The sequence below is a fragment of the Lactuca serriola genome, chromosome 8, assembly GCF_051521515.1.
Source record: "Lactuca serriola cultivar US96UC23 chromosome 8, Lser_US96UC23_V15, whole genome shotgun sequence".
NCBI lineage: Eukaryota > Viridiplantae > Streptophyta > Magnoliopsida > Asterales > Asteraceae > Lactuca > Lactuca serriola.
In genome coordinates, this window is record NC_136415.1 from 21059772 (window position 1) to 21079874 (window position 20103).

A 20103-nucleotide genomic window follows, 5' to 3' on the forward strand; every position below is an offset into this window, starting at 1 on the left:
CCGGAACTGCTTAAGGCAATTCCGGTTTTGGAACCGTCGGTTCCATGGCGGTTCCAATTTTGAAAGCGGGTACCTGGTTTTGTTGCTCACCCCTATATTATAACATCACATCCAGAAGAGCATGCCACCATATTAATCGGATCCTTCATCTTTAATTTGTCTACAGATAATTCCAAAGAAAAAAAAAGGGAACAAAGAAGAGGAGTTATTGATCATGGGAAAAAGAAACCTCAAACCTAAATTGACTAAATTACCCCCACCTATGGGGGTCGCTAAGAGCAACACTGGGTTAGAATAAGGACAAAGTGTACAACACATTTTGCGTTTAAGGACTCCACAGATGGAAACCCCAACTTAGAACCATAAAACAAGGGCCATTCGTGTAATTTACTTTAAAATTAATTAGTTTAGAAAATTAAATCATATGGATCTTTTATAATTCTCAAGTCGTTGCTAGTTTTAACTATTACAATTAAAAATTAGGAAAAAATTGATATATAACTTTATTTATGTCAAGCAAATATGTTGGTAGTGAAACAAGTTAGTACTATATATATATATATATATATATATATATATATATATATATATATATATATATATATATATATATATATATATATATATATATATATATATATATATATATGTGGTTATGAAGAAAAATAAATGATACTAAACCCTACATAGGACGGTGTCCGTTCTTGATGGCCACATAATCTAACGTAACTAGTTAACTTATTGGGCCTAAGTATGACAAATTGGGCCTGGCTGTGAACTCCAAGAATTGATTTTATTTATAAACTTTCATAACAAATCATTCATGAAAATGTCTTACAAAATAGTGAAATACTACAATACGTAAATCCTTCTCGCTCCACCATTTTACCAAGGGTTCAATACTTCAACCATAACTGAACCACCACCAATCGTTAACATAAATTTGGGATACGCTGTTCAAAAAGAAGATGCAACATATTCTATAATCTAATAAAAAGAAAAGATCAGCAATTCCTCAATCTTTTTACATTTACTAAATCATGAAGAATTAATTACAAGAAATCAGTTCAAACAAGAACAAATTGACAAGTAACATGGGAATTTAACAAACAACTACATATAATTACTATCATAATTATCAAATGCAAGCTTCTCGTATGGGTGTGGGTGGCATCGCAAACAGAATCTCGAGATCAGGTGGCTGAAAATATCCATTTTCTGGTGGGTTCCGCTGCTTCGAATACGCCTGTTTCTTCCTCGGCGCTGGTGGGCATGTCGCCGGAATCCTACACCCACTTTGTTTCGGCGTCCGACAACCATCCTCAGTCGACAAATAACCACCGTCTACCTCCATTAAATCGAAATCAATGGGTTCTGATTTTTGTTTGAGAGAGTAATTTGGTGGCGAGTTTCAATGGGGTGGGAATTCGGAACATATCACATATGATATGATTATATATTTATATGAACGCTAACTTCTTCCGGAAGCTGTAATTTTGACATTGAAATACGCGGGATCAGGGTGACGTGGATCCTAGCTGGAATCAGAAACCGTGTTGATCTGCTGAGTCGGTGTACAGTGTCGGGGTGATGGAAGGTTCAGGAGAAGATGGTGACATTCGAATGTGGGGACTCAGGACTTTTTGGCGCTTTTATTTTATCACATATATGTTGAATGTTTTTTTTTTTTTTTTTTTAATGTTAGAAAATGAAGACGTCGAATTAGGAGAGGACTCATCAAATAATCGAATTTCAAAAGTTGTGAATGATATCATGTCATGCACTTAATATGTTGCCGAATAATATATAGCAAGTTCGTTAGCACAAAGGAAGTGTCGTAATAAGTTACAAGGATAATATTTAGTCTTTCAATCCTCTGACCACCTTCACACGCAATCACATTCATTGCTTCACGTCCCCAAATTGTCTTTTCGATCAACCTCCTTTCTTCAACCGCATGTCTCCCACATTCGCTTCAAGCAAATCAAACAATGATGAAAAGAAAAACAAATGCTCTCTAAATCTAGTCACAAAAAAGGCGTATTATATGAACCATTCACAATCACATGTATAAAGGTTTGTGGACTCTCTTCCTTAATAAGTTTGAAGTTTCAAAACTTTATTCCTAGGGCTATCATTATCTGCCATTGTTGTCTCATCAAGTAAGTTTCTAAAACGATAATTCACAATTAGGGTACTTCACTATCAATTGTTTCCCATGTTGAGTTATGGCTTTGAATTTGTAGAAATTCAAGCTTCCATGGAGTTGTTTTGAGGATTTTCTATCCTAGTTTCCATGGTTACCGAATTTTGTGTTTCCTTTGATGGTATGATAGTTTTTTCTAGCTTAACTTGTTATAATTTATCAATTATTTACTTTATCTTGTGAATCGTACTTCCATTGGTGTCTATTTAGCTCTTGGTGGATTTTTGACCTCCTTGTGTGTCATTAAATACTTGGGACTTAATGGCAACCAACGATTAAGTCGTAGACCTTCATAACATCTTAATCTTATGTGAAATAAGTTATATATCATGTTTTGGTGTCATTTGGTAGAATATCATTGGTCACATGTTGTAGAAATACCAATGTTATGTTGGTTGTGTGATTAATTGTCATTTTGATATAGCTTTTTAAAAAAATAAAAACTGGTTTTTTTTTTTTTTTTTTTAAAAAAAACTATGAACCAAACTAGTTTTTTTAATATAATTTCACTTCAAAAAATCTTGATTATAACTGAAACCAGTTCAGACAAAATCAGATTTTTGTAAAACCGTTTTTCTAACCGAACTTTGTTAAGAACCGATATTAACCAGACCAATTATATTTCAAACACATTTTAAAATAATCTAAAATAATAATAAAAAATGATAACATTCCATAAATACATATAAGAAAGTTGCCCAATTTTTAATTTTTTTTTGGAAATAACCGTGTTTGAAAAGTGGTTAGTTTCGAACTCATTTTCTCTGAAAAATTAGTTTCAAAGATTTGGTTATGAAAAATAAATTCTGAAATATACATCAGATCGTGTTGGAAACTATTTCTCCAACAATTCGTTTGTTGTAGCTATTGTTATATATTGCTTATTAAATGCTATAACACATCGGAATCTTGTTCATTAATTATTCTGAAATACGAGTTTGTACATTACGTTTGGCACTATTACATTAATTATTCATTACTCCAAATGTCACTTTAACTCCATTCTAAACAACTACAACCTACCATCTTTCCCTTCTTCATGTTCATGTTCATGTTCATATTCATATTCATATTCAATAATCAACATGGTTTCCAACAAGAAATCGCATACAAAATCCTTCCTTTCCACCCCTGCAACATCCAACCACCATCTTCATCAATCACAAAATCTTTATGATACCCCAACAACCTCGTCTTCTCTTTAGCCACCTCCAAAATCTCCCGATCAAACGCCACCTGGCGAAACCCTATCCGTTGATTCCTCACCTGCCATTGTTTATAAGTCTCGGGTCTCTCAATCCTTTCACCACCTTCACACGCAATCACATTCATGGCTTCACGTCCCCAAATTGTCCTCTCAATCAACATCCTTTCTTCAACCTCACGCCCCACATTCGCCTCAAGCAAATCAAACAAAGATGAAAAGAAAAACAAAGCCTCTCTAAATCTTGTCACGAAAAAAGGCGCGTTATATGAACCATTCACAATCCCCTGTATAAAGATTTGTGGATTCGTTTCTTTAATTAGTTTCAAAACCTTATTCCTCGGGCTATCATTATCCGCCATTACTGTCTCATCAAGTAAGTTTCTTAACCTGTAAGGACAATTCACAATTAGGGTTTCTTCACTATCAAGTTCAAGATCTTGGAGTGTAATTGTTTCCCATTTTTGAGCGATGGCTTTGAATTTGAACTTTACACCAAACGTTTCCGCGTAATTGGATAACCGAGACCCGGTTTCTTCGACCCGTTGTGAAGGTCGGAATCCGGGACAGGGGAAATCGATTCCGGTGATGCGCAATTCCGGTGGGCCACCCGGTCTAGACGAGAGACTTTGGATTACAGAAGGCCATTGAAATCCGTAAAAGATTCCGAAATCTATGATATGGAGTTTTGTTTTGTTTTGGGATGTTTGGATGATGGTTTTGTTGGAAACGAAATGTGAGAGTTTAGTGAAGGGGAGGATTCCAAGGAATAAATGGTAAGCTTTTAAGATGTCGATTGCTGATGTGGGTTTGGAGATGAGGGAATTGTAGATTCCGGTTCCGGAGCCAGCCATTCTTGCTTCGAGACCGATGGAAAAGTAATGGGCTAATCTTTGCATTCCGTCTCCTGTTGGTGATGCGTGTTGTCTTATTTTCTTTAGTAAATCGGTTACACCAATTTGATCATTTGTGGAAACGGATTGTGCACAGAGGGTTAAAAGTGTTCTTAAATCTACTACTTCTTTTTTACTACCTTGTTTCTTACCACGGGATTTGACCGGTTTTGATTCCTTTGGTTGACTTTTGAAAGGATGAGTTTTGTTTCCACCACCATATAGTAGGATTTCATCAAACATCTTTGATCTAACAGTTGGTTCAGCATAAACTGCAGATTGCTTGGAAGTTCTTTCATCATCTGAATGATCTTTGGAATGATGATTCTTCTTTCCTCTTGATTCATCTGGAATGGAATTGATTTCATGTTTGATCTCTACTTTGACTGTATCCGGAAAACTTAGAATACTCACAGGTGAATCCACGACATTACTAGTACTGCTTACTGAGGGATGGAATCTAGACTGTGAATCAAAATCGATCAGAGGATTAGGTAAAAGAGGAGAATCAGTAACATCACAACTAAGATCTCTACCATTAATGTAAGTGATGGATTCTGATGTAGCATATTTATCATACGGAAGTTCTTTTTTCATAAGAGCATCATAGAAAGATTTCTCTGTGGCGTGAAGAGCAGCGGATTTTTGAAGCATGCAGTTCTTCTCTTCTATATCTTCTTCCATAAGCATCTGGTTTATGTACTTGAGAACTAAGTCACTGAAATCGAGATCTTCATGATGATCTCCTTTATCGTTCAAGGAAGATGGAAGGATATGATTACTAGCGGCTGAATCAGGTAAGCTTGTAATGGAGTTCCAATCTATAGATGACTCGTTGAGATTCATTGCGTTTAGAAAATTCTGATCCGATAGAATTGAAGCATATTCGTTGCGTTTCATTGCATTCAAATTCAATGAACCGTATTCCACCTTCAATCGCCCATCCATGACCATCTATTCAAAACCATATAACCTAAATCCCTGAAAAACAAAACAAATTGAAACTTCAAAATACTTAATTACGTCGGATTTTAACATGAAAATGGAAAAGAAGTAGAGATTTCAGTAACTTAAATTAGCAACAGCTGAAGTAAATGAACATCAACAGATGCTAAGCGAGTTCCATGGTTTTCATTTTATAAAATTAGTCGGAACAAAAGGAATCAAATACGAAAGGAAATTGCTTCATAAAAGTTAAAACCCTAAATCATTTGTAAATTAAAGGATCAACAGTAATACATAGACATACGAAGCATAAAACAAAAAAGTAGCTTTCGTTGAATATAAGAAGATTTACCAGAGCCAAAACTTAGACGAGATCAAGAGAAAAGGTAAAGGAGTCGAGAAATCTTGGTTCTGAAGAGAATTGGGGGTTGACTATTTAAACCAACAGAAAGAACTTGAAAAAAGTGTTAATAAGACAAAATTTGGCGAATGATCCTTCTGGTTTCAAAAATTAGCAATTTTAAGACAACTTTGTAAAACGCTACATCCTAGTTTTATGGTTTTAAAATTTTACATGGAAATAAGGTGGTATTTGTTTTTTATAAGATTTTTTGTTTATTTTATCTGGGAGTTGTAGACCATGAACACACATTGTAAGGTATTAAACTGGTAATACCTTAATGCCCAAGACCAAACAAAGGAGAAATAAGAAAAACTGTGGCAAATGACTGTATTGCTATAAATCTCTATCTAAACTAAGGAATACATACCATTATTTATACTAATGAAAGCAGTAACCTAAACCAATAAGTAATATTTGTTAAGCAAGCAGACAACTTCCTAATATAAATCAAATACTTCAAATAAAAAGAGTTTTCCCAAAATAACAATGCACTCGTAAATCTGATTAACCCAATAGACATTAGTATTTGTAGACTGTTTATTTTTTAGAAAACCACAAACCTAAAAAGGTTTGAGTTTCTTCTTTTTGACGAAGATTTAAACTAAAGTCTTCTAATCTATTCAAAAAATTTATATTCTTATTTTGGTAAATGACCACCATCCCTTCATGTCCTATTCCACTTCATTCATCTTCTCTAGTGGCTATCACTGATGACCAATAACAAATTAAACTGACATAATGTGGATATGCATCTAAAATCTGAATATCTTCGTAGTTTACAAAAGATGTGATTTACCAAGAAAACTTCATGAAAAAAGCATCATCTTCGTTGAAATTTTCATCATTATTCGCCAATCGAAAAGGAATAGGTTGATTTAATTCAAAGCATTAAAGTTTGGGTTCTGTTCAAAGCTTCAACGTTGATATTCCATTCAAAACTTAATTTCTTCCTTGATTTTATTGATTAAAACCCCTAATTTTTTTGAAAATTCGAAACAAAAAAAACAAGATAATCATCTCACTACATGTGATTTTTGATGAATCTATCTTCCTGTTTGGTTCCATGATAGTCATTATCCCTCACTCATACATGTTTGTTGAGGACCTTAATGATCCATTCCTTGGTCTTTTCACTTTCTCCGCCCTCCATTTGTACCCTTTGCCTCAAAATGTCCCTATTACCGAGGTTTCTTCGTAGTAGCCTCTGTTCCGCCTCCAGTAATACACAGGTCTCCTACAGCCACTTCGGTTAGTGCTAGACCTCCTCTTAATAGCTCGAACTTGGTTGTCCCATTATCTCCCAATCAATCTAACAACCCCTTGGGTGATCCTCAAACCACATTCTTTCATCCTATGACTACCCCTAAGCTTGATATAATCGAATTCATTCAAAGACTCAATGTTCATTTTGATTTCTCATCTATAGTTCCCATTAATTATGTCTAAGTTGTTAAAGATTCTAACTTGTTTAATGCAATGAAATATGGGTTTAATGTATTTATTACTAATAAAAGTTCTTCGATGTTTTCTCCTCGGCTGATAAGGAAAATATTGTTAACTCCATTTGGTTATTTAAAAAGAAACAATATGAATGGCTCTTTTTCCTGATATAAAGATCATTTTATGGATAATGACAAGAGTCAAAGTCCAATAATTTAATTGATGAGACATTTAGTCCCACTGTAAAACCATTCACCATTCATATGGTTCTATCTTGTTGTCTCTTATCACAGGTCGGTTCACCAACTTAATATGAATAACTTATTTCTTCATGAGCACCTTCAATAAATGGTCTACATGCAAAAACCACATGGTTTTAGAGACCTGAGATTTCTTAACCATGTATGTCGACCTGTAATGATCCTTATATGGCCTTAAACATGTCATGCATGGTTTCACCACTTCGCCTCGTTATTGTTTTGTACGAATCACTTCTCGTTCATCAATAATATCGGCTTCTCTCATATCTACATAAATTCTTCTCTTTTTATGTATTGATATGGATCCAAGTAACATTTTGATGATGAGGTATTTTCAATTTTAACCCTAAGTATGAAGAGCTATTGCATTTTAGCCCTTATGTATGAGAAAGCTTGCAAAATGGCCCATAGTGGCATTTTTGTAATTCTAGCCCGAGGTCACATATGTTGGGCTTACGTGCGAGATCTTCAAATCCTAATTTTTAGGGTTTGGACCCTATATAAACATCATTAAATCTTAAATGCTCACTCCCTCACCAGCCTCCATTGCAACCCTAATCTCTTATGTGTGTTCCTTTGAGCCTAAAACTGTATCTTTGTGGTGCCTTTGAAGCAAGGAGAAGATAGAGGCACCAACTTGGAAGATCAAGGCCTCATAGATCAAGGAACACCTCACCTCCAAGTTTCATTTTGAGGTATAAAGTTCTAAACTTGATGATCCTATCTCTAGATCTTGTTTATGTTAAAACTATATGCTTATTAGCCTCATATTTTTGGTTCTTTTGGGTATGAGCTACCCTAGGCCCAATGAGTTTTCCTTTTGGACGTTTTAGGTTGTTTGAGTGATAAAAATATGATATTGGCTCTTAGTTCTCCCCCATGCATGAGTTTGGTTGCTTTAATGGCTTAAGATGTTGGGGGTTTTAGTGTTAAGCACTTAATGGCCATGCAAGACCATAAAGTTGGAAACTTTATGGTCAAGGACAACATTTGGGACTTGGATCTATAATTTGGACATTATGGATTAAGTATTAAGAACTTAATGAGTTGGTTGGCTGACCAGGTACGTACGATGGGTGTACCAAAGGGTACGCTATGCGTATGCAGTCTATGCTCGACTCCTCGGTCAAACAGAGTACACCTCGTGTACACATTGTGTACGCCCCCGCGTACGAGGCTGGGTTGAGTCGGCCGGTTTGTTGAGTTTGACCAATTTTGACCAAAGGGTATTTTGAGTAATTTGGTATCAATTTAAGTTAGGCAATATTTTGAATAATAGGTGTCAGTTAGAGATGATTTTCGCAGCAAAGATTTTATTCAGCTTGTGTTCAGACTGAGAGGTGATTTTTTGTCACTGTACTCGTGGGTCGAAGGCGCCAATGTCGTCCCACTAGATTATGTATCGTGGTTATAGGATAGCGATATGCTAGTATAGGATTAGTTAGTGGAACTATATGGATATCTATATTTGTTGGTTTTGTGTTTATGTTGTTTGTTATATATGTCAACATATTTGTGGTTGGGTTGAGGTGGTTCTGCTTTGTACTGCAAGCCAAGACACCTAGGGCGGTCCGGATAGGATGTAGGCCCTGCGAGGTGGTCCAGTCAGGCCGAAGGCCTGTAGAGCAGTCCAGATAGGTTGTAGGTCCTACGAGGCAATCCAGTCAGGCTGAAGGCTCATATTTGCATGCTTTGTTTGTTATGTTGTGTGATGGTACTTTGAGGAACTCACTAAACTTTGGCTTACAGTTTTAGTTTATTGTTTCAAGTACTCTAAAGGATCAAAGGAAAGCAAAGGCCTGATTGTGCACATCTTCCTATTTTCATGATATTGATTTTTAGGACACTCTGACATGACTTTACTTTAAAACGATGGTTCCTTTTTTGTAAACAATGATGGTTAATGGTTGTTTTTGAAAAGTTTTAAATTTTTATGATTTTTAGAGTGTTACAATTTAGTATTAGAGCCTTGGTTTGAGAAAATTGGATTAAAATTTGTGTGAATCCAAACTCAAACCAGGGAACTACAAAAGTTTTTTTTAATGGTTTTCAAAATTGTTTTCAAGAGAAACCAAGGAAGGATGCGATGTGTACAGTCATTCGGAGCAAGAAAGTATACCCTAAGTTACCCACACTGTTATTTGATATTATGTTTATGGTAGAATAGAATGCTAGTGGTAGGCTAGGGATCTTCATGAATTACATGATAGAATTGTCTGATATGTGATGCCAGATAGCCTAGGATTATTTCTTGTATGGAATTGACACCATTACTGTAGTGGCTCAGTGTATGTATTATAGTTGTACATAACTAAGATTCTATAGCCTGAGAATGTTTGGTTTAGCATTATTTCATGTTCTTGTTTGATGAAAAACATAGGTTAGAATCAAGTATTCGACTGTCTATAGGATCCAGTGTCATACACGAGTGTTGTAGGGTTGGTGGAAGTTGCACGGAGGAGTTTATGTGTGAGCAGCCGACCAGTTAAGGAATGTGTAGGGTTTGATGAATTGAACGTGCTTTTTGAATATGAACCATCAAAATAAAAAATAGTAAAATGTTGATATCATACAAATTCTAAAAAAATTTCTCGAATACCTTTTTTAACACTTTTAAAATCATCATAAGCATCCAATACGATTGCATCAACAACTGTGTTTGAAAATTTTGATTTGTATCCCTTCTCCTTCATTCTTGAACTTCTTCTAGGTATCTTCATTCCTGCTAAGTACATTGCAGTGAATATATAGTGTTAAATATTATGGGAAATTATCTCAAACAATCATCAGATTATTCGATTAAATCTTTTCCAACAGAATTCTAGAGTGGAAGAGAATATATGGTTGCTTACAAAGATTTGTAATCTTAGATATCTTTTTTTTTTTGAACGGCAAATACAAATATATACTAAACTATCTTAAATTATTCCATATATGCCCATAGTGGGACTTGAACCCTTGACCTCAATGAGGGAGGACAACATTTGATACCGCTGGACTAGAAGCCTCTTTACAAGCACAACACCATCGCATATAATTTATAGCTTGTTGTAAAATCCTCTCTAATAAATGAATGTTTTTTGTCACTTGTCACATTCTCATTCAATTTGTCAAATGTCATTTTTTGTTTATTTTGAATTATTTTTTTTCCACATGTCATTTTATGAGTTTTTTCTATTTTATTAAATTTCACATAATATTTTAATGTAATAATTGTAATAAATATAGTAATAAATGGATATCAATTTCATTAATGAACTTGCTTTTTAATTTAAAATTCTCAATACTAAAGTTCGTTAGTTTCTTTTATTTATTTAAAGTATTTGTTTAAATTTAAAAGATAAAAAATATTTCCATTATAATAATTCATTATTTTTCTTATAAATTCAAAGTTCTCAAATATTTTGACTTTTATATTTAACTTTTATTTAAATTAACACATGTAATACATGAGTCTTGCAACTAGTTTATAACATTTACAAGCAGAACATCATCTCATATAAGGTTTGGTTAAAATGTGGATGACATCTATTGTATAGACGTGTGTGGACACTGTTATTTTATGAAAATAATTAAGAGATTATGTTATTTGGTAATGTAAATACGTTCAATCTCACATAAATATCGTTATTATCATGCATTCTCACTAAAAAAAATTTCATTTTTGTTCTCAAGTATCGTTTTTATAGAATACGATTATCAAGAACACATTCTGACAAAATAAAAATAATAAAAAAACCATAATATCATTATAGACGATTCAATTAATAAAAATCATAAGAAAAACCAAACAATAAATTCTCTTAGTTATTCTCACATAATAACATCATCTACATGTCTACACAATAGATGTTCATGCACATATGAGCCTAACTCATCATATATATATATATATATATATATATATATATATATATATATATATATATATATATATATATATATATATATATATATATATAGGTTCATACGAAAACATAAATATTACGCGAAAACGCGAAAACAAATTTTATCTTAAAAAAATCAAACACATTGACTATAAAAATTAAATTTATTTGCAATAAATTAAAGATAATAAGTTTACATTGAATTGTGTTATGATAATATAGATTTAAAAACTGTTTTAACAATTATTTTTTTTCATGTCCTTAAACACTTTTAAATTAATGTTCTCATAATAAAAATGTCAAAAATCATGTTTTGTTAATATGAAACAGTTTCTCATGTATTATCGTTTATCATCATGTAGTTCGAAGTTTGGATGGATTATTGTCCAAAATATATGGTTAAGGTGGCACAATTTCATAGTTTTTTCTTGTTTCCGCGTTGTCGCAAATTATATATATATATATATATATATATATATATATATATATATATATATATATATTAAAAAGATAATATAATTATGTGACAGGTAGTTAAAAAGATAATATAATTAATAAGTGTTTATAAGCAATTATATGAACTCTATATTAAATACAAAACGGACATTATTGGGCAAGAAAAATAAGTGTTATGAAAAACTGTAGAAATTGATTTTTTTTTAATTAAGTTAAATAGGCAAGTTTATTTTACAATCAAAAGTACACAGTAATTTTTTTATATATACAATAATTTCTGTTTTATAATGTTAGTACAATACAGCATTTTAAAGCACAATTTGTTATGTATAAAAAATAAATTTGTTATATACGAATCACTTCCATTTTACAATCACTAATCATCATTGTATGAAACTGATTATTTAATTTCATAAATAATCATATAATCATTAGTTCATGACAAGTTTATCCCAATATAAATTATAATAAGCAAATCTTTCTCACAAGATGCGGTTTAACTATCAAATAATTAGTTTCAGAACTTGATAATATAATTAACACTAAGATAAAAATTAATACACTTACAGTGGAAATTTATTTCCATATTCCGATAAGAAAATGAAAATTACTGTTTGGCATCAAATTCAACTTGTAGGTGAAAATATCGTAATTTCCATATCTATGTAAAAGAAAAAAAATACTCTGACCTAATCATTTAAGAGCATATCAAAATAGATAACAATCATATATATTTTATCAATTTTATTTTCATATACTTACATATATGGATACGGAACCGTTAGAACCGGAACATTTAGAACCGGTCCGGGTTCTAAGTTTAAAGAATGGTTTTATCTGGGTGTCGGATCCTTTGGGTCAGGTAAACGGGGCTTAAGAATCAGAACCGGTTTCTGTGAAAAATTTAAAACATACATATCTTATTCGTTTGAAATTGGTTGGCATGTGGTTTTTTCAAACCTATAGTTTAAAGTTTATACGTGAATTTAAACTATAATTTTTTATTTTTGGTTTCATATCCATTGACTTACAATCCTCTAAAATTGGGATATCAATGCTGCATTTTTTTTTTGTATTATGTGATTTTAACGTGTAATTTAGAGTTTATATATAATTTTAGACTATAATTTTGTCATTTTTTGTTTAATATTCAATGACTTACAGTCCTCCGAAGTTGGGATATTCAATGTCAATAGACTAAACAATTACCAAAAGATTCTGGTTTTCGCAGGTTTTCCGGTTCTAGACCCACTTTACCTAGAACCAATTTCTATATACCGGTCCGGTTTCCAGTCCTACAAAATCTTATTAACCAGTTTCCGGGTTTTCCAGGTCGGGTTTAGACCCAAACTATAAAGAAGATAAAAGCATAAAAAAGAAAGCGAATCATGAATCAAAACAAAGTTAAATACATTAGAAAATTTACAAAATGCACAAAGGAATCAGATGAGCAAACTTACAGTTGTGTCAGAATGCCATTATTTCCCAGTCCCAAATAATTTACAAACGGGCCCCTTAGCAGTCCCTCTGTTACGTTACCTGGTACCAGTACCAGTACCAGGTACCGGAGGGACCACTGTTTGGGCCAAACGAATCACAATTACTAAAAAAGATGGACAAATGAAATTACATCAACTTCTTTACATTGTTGTCTTCTGATGTTTCTCATTTTGATGTTGAGACCAGTAAGCATGTGCTGCCAGGACCCGGTCAAGAAGCTCCTGTGGGACCGGCTCTCCCCTTCTTTGTTGAGGCGAAATGCTTGCTGTGTGAACCAAAGTTTTCCACTTATCCTGTTCATAAACCAAACCATTATTATATTATTTTTTATCCAAATTTTTTATTTATGGAAAAAAAACAGAATTTCGTATTTGTTACCTTCAAGTCCACGTATGTTCGATGGTTTGCATCATCAAAAGCACGCATTTTAACATCACGCCATCTGCAATTTTTTTTACAAACAAATATTATAAATAATAATAATAATAATAGGATTATTTTTTAAAAGTAAAAAAAAAAAAAAAAAACAGAGACCTTCCAGCTCCAAGGGTTTCAACGGCTTCCACAAGTGCTTCTACTTCAGACACTGAAAAAGGTCTTCTGGTTCTTCTTTGTGAAAGTTGATATCTTTTGGTAGGTTTTTCACTCAAAGGGACAATTGAGAGTATCTCAGGATCTACAACCACAAGAGCTTTTGAATCTGCCACTTGTTCTTCTCCTTCTTCTTCACTTCTTGCATTCACATGTTCTACTTCATTCTTCTCCAAAACAGGACTACAGGGTATCAACAATGGAGTTTCTTTCTGTATAGGAGATGGAGATGGAGATGGAGAAGAAGGTTCAGGTAAACTAGGCTCCAATGTGAATCCTAAAGATTCAAGATTGCATTTTTGGGAAATCCCTGTTTGTTCTAATGTTCTGTTGTCATCTCTAACTTTCTTGCCTTGAACAAGTACCCCTACATGTAATTGACCTTGTAGAATAGCTGTAATAGCCTCCATCACACTCCTCTAAAAAACATAATTTCCATAACATAATATATGTTTAGATCATATGAATCTAGAATTTAACAAAAAGATACTCAAAACTTGACTAATTTCATTAACATACCTTAAGTGAACCCACAGTTGCAGTCTCAGGTACCTCAACGTACAATTCTGGCACTTTAAACGACTTTATGCTAAATTTCACTAAAACCAAGAAAAATCATACGTTTCAGAGACTTATTAATTATAAAACCTAATATAATATTCAAGAGAGAAATACCATGAGTATCTTTAGTGTTTACAGGTTTTGAGCAATGATGGAAAGACTTCCTCCTTTTAGATGCTTTATCTGCTTGATACTGTTCTCTCATGTATATATTTTTCCTTTTATGGTAAAAGGACCTAACTTCACTACCTAAAACAACCAATAAAAAGTATCAAATAAACATCAAAAATATTTAGTTTACTAGAATGGAATATTGTTATTACCATAATCCTTGGGTTTTGGAGCTACTTTACGATATCTAGAAGTCAACATATTCCTTATTCTTTTGTATCCAGCATGTGATCGTGACCCAAACGCCCTCCTTTTACTATTATAATGATTATACCTAAAATAATTTTCATCATCATCTCTAATATCTATCTTCATATTGCCTCTATTATGCCTGTGAACATGATCACTATAGAAGGATAGATGTAGCCTACTAGAAGATTTCTTTAATACATGATTATTTACACATGATTCCATTTCCACCTCATCCTTTAACCCATACGTATTAACTGCACTTAATGCTTCTAGATCAGTGGGTTGACTAGCTAGTTGACTCTCTATAGGAGTCTCGTTGACTATGTTTTTGTCTTCAGAAGCTTCCATTCCCAAATTAGTATCGGTTTTCTGTATGACATCACAAGTTGTAGAAACAGAAGCGCGTTCTAAACCAGAATCATTATCGGAATGTGGGAATTCATTCACGGTTGGGTCAAGATTAGTGGGTTGACTTTCTGTACCACTTCCTTGATCATGATGCTCATGTTCTGATGTTGCAGGTTTGACTTTGACTTCATGTGGTTCGTGTTTATCAGTGCTGGAAATAGAACTTTCACTCTCCTGTAACAACTTGCCAGCTACAGCTGCTAAAAGCTCAAAAGCACAGATTTCACCACCTTCTGATGGTTTGATTTGTGAACTCCTCCTCCTCTGAAAGAAACAAACTGAATGTGTTAATTGAAATCTGGAGTTTAAGATTGTTTGGTGAAGGAAATTTTTTAACTTTTTTTAACTCACCCTCAAGGATCTAGGAGCTTTAGGTATCACAGGGGGTATCAAACCATGAAATCCTCCATAATATATTCTCTTCTTCACCACCATATCTTAGGAATGCATGCTAATGAAAGACCATCAACTATAATCACGCACCAATTGTGTCTGCTATAATATCATCAAACTCAATAATTCAGTTTAGTGATGTAAATGACTCCTTAAACAAATAGGCTTTATGAGCTAAAAGATCATGAATGCCAACAAATGTAAGTAACCATCTCAAAAAGTTGATTATAAACTTAACATTCGATGATGTTTGATTGGTTAAGGAAAGAACATTATTGCACTTGCAACACATTATGCAAAAAGTTTACTTCTCAAAGCTAGATTGTAATGGATACTCTTCAATGGTATGATCCAGAATTGAACAACTAAAAGTAAACGAGCAGATAATTTCTAAACCATGCTGACCCATGAGCTAGATCTCAGGATCTGGATATAAGATCAATGATGATAAATATAGGGAAAAAATCTATAAAAGATGACCTTAATTAGTCCCCACACATGAATTCAATGTTGCGGTTAGTCAAACACTGTCAACAGAATATACGAAAATGACAAAAATAAAAAGAAAAGAACTCAAAACCCATGCAACATCGAGTTAACATCTTAAGAAAAGCTGTCCACAGATATAATCCAGCATTAAAAGTTCATAATTGTTATGAATTAATCAAATCCGATTTCACCGTGATTTTTAGCGGAATTTCGCATTAATTACATCGTAAAATTGTTAACCAACAAGGTTTAATCGGTAAAGGACACAAATTCAACGCGATCGGAGAAAATAGTATATGTTGTACGAATCCGATCCGATCTCCATACGATTTAGGGAATTCTCGTAACAGAAAAAAGGAGGTTTAGCTTAAACCCCACGGAGATCGGACCAAATCTCGGCAAATTGTACCTAACAAAACAGCGATTTGCTAGCGAAAACCAAGGAAAACAAATCCATCGAAAAGATTGACGAGAAATAACATAGATCAGGATCGAATTACCTGTCCGAAGAGAAATTGATTGATCCGATTGATTCGTATGTAACACGTAACTGTACAGTTCGATTTCGATAATTACGGAGAATTTTTCCAAACAACCTGTATTAATTATAAACAGATTATTGCAATTATAAGGAGGAGAAGATCATTTTAGAAAAAGTAATAAAAACAATACTCAAGAAATGGAGAATTGCAGTGAGATGGAGTGCTTTAAACCCCTCTTATATATTTGGGGATGTGGTTTTGTAGTCATTCACCATAGATTCCGAAGATGGATATGTGTTAGTTAAAAGGGTACAAACGTAAATTTCCCATGGGAATAATGTTCAAATTTCAATTATTATTATTTGGTTTTAATAGATTTATATTTGATACATAATAATAGATCACAAAAGTACTTTCACTTTTCATGCGTAGTATCAACTAGTTATGTATTAATTTTTTTTTTCTTCTAAACTGAAATATTTTATTAAACAAACACTATCAAGAAACTAACAATAGGAAAAACCAAACGTCATGAAGAATTAAATTTGTTTCTTTTAACTAATATGACCAAGAACCATTAAACTTATTATATTGAGATTTAAGTCAAGAAAAAACAATGATATATGAATCAAAAGATAACTTGAGGCATTGTCTTTCATCCCTTAAAATGTCGGTATGATGATTCCTAAATAAGTATCATGCATCTTAAATAACCAGATTATGTATAAAACAACTGTATATCGGTATTTGTGTAATCTTCTTAACCTAATAGAAATATATCATCTAAATAAGGACGACATGTCCATAAAAGATCTATATGTAATTGAAAGTATGACAAAACGTTAATTTAGATTAAATGAAAGACTGGCACCGAATAGAAGGTGTTAATAAAGGGGTTAGGTTAAAGGAATTGATTGAAATGAAAATTTAGTACTAATTTTAACATTTTTAGATTATTGTGATATTAAATACATATCTTTAATACTCGGACATGTATGGATGTGAAAGCTGGGTAATACAAAAGTGGAGGTTAATTTAGTTTTAACCTCTTAAAATGAGTGCATATGTATTTTTACCCGTTACGATATATATGTCACTTACTTATAGCATGAGCCTTTTCTTTTAAACTGAATTATAAATGTATGTTTTAAACAGGTCTTTTTGAAATGTATGTTCTTATGAAAGATTGTGTATGATAATATATTAATATTGTTATAGTACATTGCATACACTTTGCATGAATGATATGTGCATAATGAAGGATTCTTGTGGTGTGCTCATACATACATAATGAATGTGAATTTCATATTATTTGGCATTGATGGGTTGAAAAACTCAACACAAACTCAATTATTTTGTGTCGTGTCGCGAGTCATGTCGAGAATTGTCAGGCTTATATCATACTTAGTTTTCAACGCGTGGCTTTTATGTAGGGATGAGGCTAAAGGTACATAAGGTAGGTCACCTGACCCAAATAAAATATCTTTTTTTATTAAAAGTTATATATAAAAATAATTTTGGACATACTTTAAATATTTGAGAGGACATACCTTAATATTTTTGGCATATATATATATATATATATATATATATATATATATATATATATATATATATATATATATATATATATATATATATATATATAGGCTTAGGTTATTCTATTCAAAGTCATTATTATGTTATTGTATGTATAAATGTGGACCAATCAATTTTACTTATTTTAAGAAATTGATTAATATATATTATTGAATTAAATATAATTGAAAAATATCATCTAATTTAATTACAATGGTATTTTAGTCAATTAATATAAATTTAATAAAGGAAAATTGCATAATTTAAGGGGTCATAGATTCTATTAATTTTAAAAATCCAATTTTAGGAATTATAATTCTTTTAATTCGGACATTCTGACAGAATGTGTTTATGAGTATATTCAAAAATAAAAATATTCTTGAACCATAAATAATAAAAATATTCTTGAACCTATTTCTTGATCATGACTTTAAAAACTTCTTGTAGAATAACAAATTCTTGAATAATCAATTGAAGAATAAAAACAAAAAATACATTATTTGTTATAGAATACGGGTAACAATTGTTAAGAATTACCTTTAGTGTTAAAAAATAAAACTAAAAAAACTTTCAAAACGGGAAAGAAAACATCAAAATCTAACAACGACACTAATACATTCTAAAAGAATAATGTTGCTTATAATCACTTTCAATTTTGTGGTCCGTTCTTCAAGCATCAACTTCTGTGAAAACAAAACCAAATTGTAGTTTAGATTTCCAACATAATTAGAATTCATGATTCCATTCCAACCGAATTGGAATTCGTGATTCCATACAATTCGTGAACAAATGTCATTGATCTTCTTCAATTGTCCATAATCGATTGATTTCAACCATTCTTACGAGAATGACATTTTGTGAGACTAATACCAGATGAGAATTACGTTCTATAAGAATACCATTCTATTAGAACACATTTATTCTCCTTATCTGATATACGAAAACTTGCAGGCCTTGCTTTTGCTTCTCTCCTTTACCAGTTCCAACCTCCAGATCCTTTTTTGATAATCAAAAAGAAATATCAAACTAATAATCCAACTTAAAATTAAAGTTCAGTGAAACTTCCAAGTAGTCTTACTTGATACCAGTAAAAATAGATGACCTTAAAAAAGTAATTGGAAGAGATGCAAAATTTCATTATGGTTTTCAGGAAATTACCAATTGCATGTGATAATGATGTCAAAACATCGTTTACTGAAGCCAATGGACCAAATGTCACCATAGAAAAAGGCGATGGGGCAATAAGCTTTGTTGTTGATTCTTTACGCAGATCAATCTGATAAATATGTTCCAAAAAGATAATGGCTAAATACAAACTCATTTACAAAACTGAAAAAAATGAAATAAGTTATAGGAGTTTTGAGCACCTCACAACGTTTTGTTTTATCAACAAGGAATCCTAATGTCTCTCCATTAGGAAGAATGGCTAGAACCCATGGATGTGATTAGTATAAGGATGTAGTTCCAATCCGATACCCCCATGCATCAGTATTCCAAGTAAAAACCTGTGTTTATTGCATTTGTTATGATACTCCAAATATTTGTTATGAGAAAAAAAGTAGATAAAAACTTTGAAACCAACCTTATTTCCTGTTCTTTCAAGTTGTCCACTAACTTCACCTATTCCATAAAACAGTGGCAGAGCCAGGGTCAACGTAAAGGGGTATCCCGAGCCACTGCCATTGACGCGTACATGCCACCTGGGAAAAAGAGTATGAGGGGTATAATGATTTTCATCAGAAACTGTAAATGGTATTAGGCGGAGGAAGCAATGGAGAGAGGACGATTAATTGGTTATTGAGACAAGTAGGAAGGTGACCTACGACGCAGAGGGGAGGAGAAAGAACCAATTGTTAATGTGAGGAAGAAAGAGGCGGATTTAGTTTGTCGTTGTGATCTGGAGGTGGATTTTAATAGGGCTAATAAGAAACGGATCCCTAAAATAAAGGGACTATTTATAGAATTGATTTACCAAATTACTAAATTACCCTCATTGATTTATTTAATTATTTAATTTTAATTGGCCCACATTTATGCATACAAT

At 32.5% G+C, this 20103-nt stretch overlaps 2 protein-coding genes and 1 pseudogene across 7 annotated transcripts; all 3 read right to left on the minus strand.

Annotated features, from left to right (window-relative positions):
• Nucleotides 1-1011: 1011 nt before the first annotated feature.
• Nucleotides 1012-1456, minus strand: LOC145068983 (cyclin-dependent protein kinase inhibitor SMR4-like). Its single transcript, XM_079015950.1, has one exon. The coding sequence runs from the start codon at nucleotides 1352-1354 to the stop codon at nucleotides 1139-1141; it is 216 nt and encodes a 71-aa protein (XP_078872076.1). The 5' UTR covers nucleotides 1355-1456; the 3' UTR covers nucleotides 1012-1138.
• Nucleotides 1457-3095: 1639 nt separating this feature from the next.
• On the minus strand, nucleotides 3096-5752 carry LOC145066547 (scarecrow-like protein 9 pseudogene; annotated as a pseudogene). 2 transcript variants are annotated; one of them, XR_013688781.1, is made up of 2 exons: nucleotides 5601-5752; nucleotides 3096-5284 (listed from the first exon to the last, which is right to left on the minus strand). The product of XR_013688781.1 is annotated as a scarecrow-like protein 9 pseudogene, transcript variant X1 (transcript). The 2 variants fall into 2 exon arrangements; XR_013688782.1 differs by lacking the exon at nucleotides 5601-5752 and adding an exon at nucleotides 5374-5454.
• Nucleotides 5753-13083: 7331 nt separating this feature from the next.
• Nucleotides 13084-16763, minus strand: LOC145066137 (telomere repeat-binding protein 4-like). Of its 4 annotated transcripts, none has more exons than XM_079013325.1 (9): nucleotides 16672-16763; nucleotides 16500-16595; nucleotides 15469-15609; nucleotides 14670-15381; nucleotides 14461-14595; nucleotides 14305-14384; nucleotides 13729-14204; nucleotides 13573-13636; nucleotides 13084-13487 (listed from the first exon to the last, which is right to left on the minus strand). In XM_079013325.1, exons 3-9 carry the CDS (start codon nucleotides 15550-15552, stop codon nucleotides 13335-13337), a joined length of 1704 nt encoding a protein of 567 aa, XP_078869451.1. In that variant the 5' UTR covers nucleotides 15553-15609; nucleotides 16500-16595; nucleotides 16672-16763; the 3' UTR covers nucleotides 13084-13334. The 4 variants fall into 4 exon arrangements, with proteins under 4 accessions (XP_078869451.1, XP_078869449.1, XP_078869450.1 ...); XM_079013323.1 differs by having other exon boundaries at nucleotides 15469-15612; XM_079013324.1 differs by having other exon boundaries at nucleotides 16500-16709.
• Nucleotides 16764-20103: the final 3340 nt, after the last annotated feature.

Bases quoted from the DNA above. Each gene is read 5' to 3' on its own strand.
- LOC145068983 (XM_079015950.1), bottom strand. From the start codon at position 1,354: ATGGAGGTAGACGGTGGTTATTTGTCGACTGAGGATGGTTGTCGGACG.
- LOC145066137 (XM_079013325.1), bottom strand. From the start codon at position 15,552: ATGGTGGTGAAGAAGAGAATATATTATGGAGGATTTCATGGTTTGATA. The intron at 14,385-14,460 runs GTATTTCTCTCT...TCTTGGTTTTAG, and splicing joins AAACACTAAAGATACTCATG to TGAAATTTAGCATAAAGTCG. The intron at 13,637-13,728 runs GTCTCTGTTTTT...AAAAAATTGCAG, and splicing joins GAAACCCTTGGAGCTGGAAG to ATGGCGTGATGTTAAAATGC.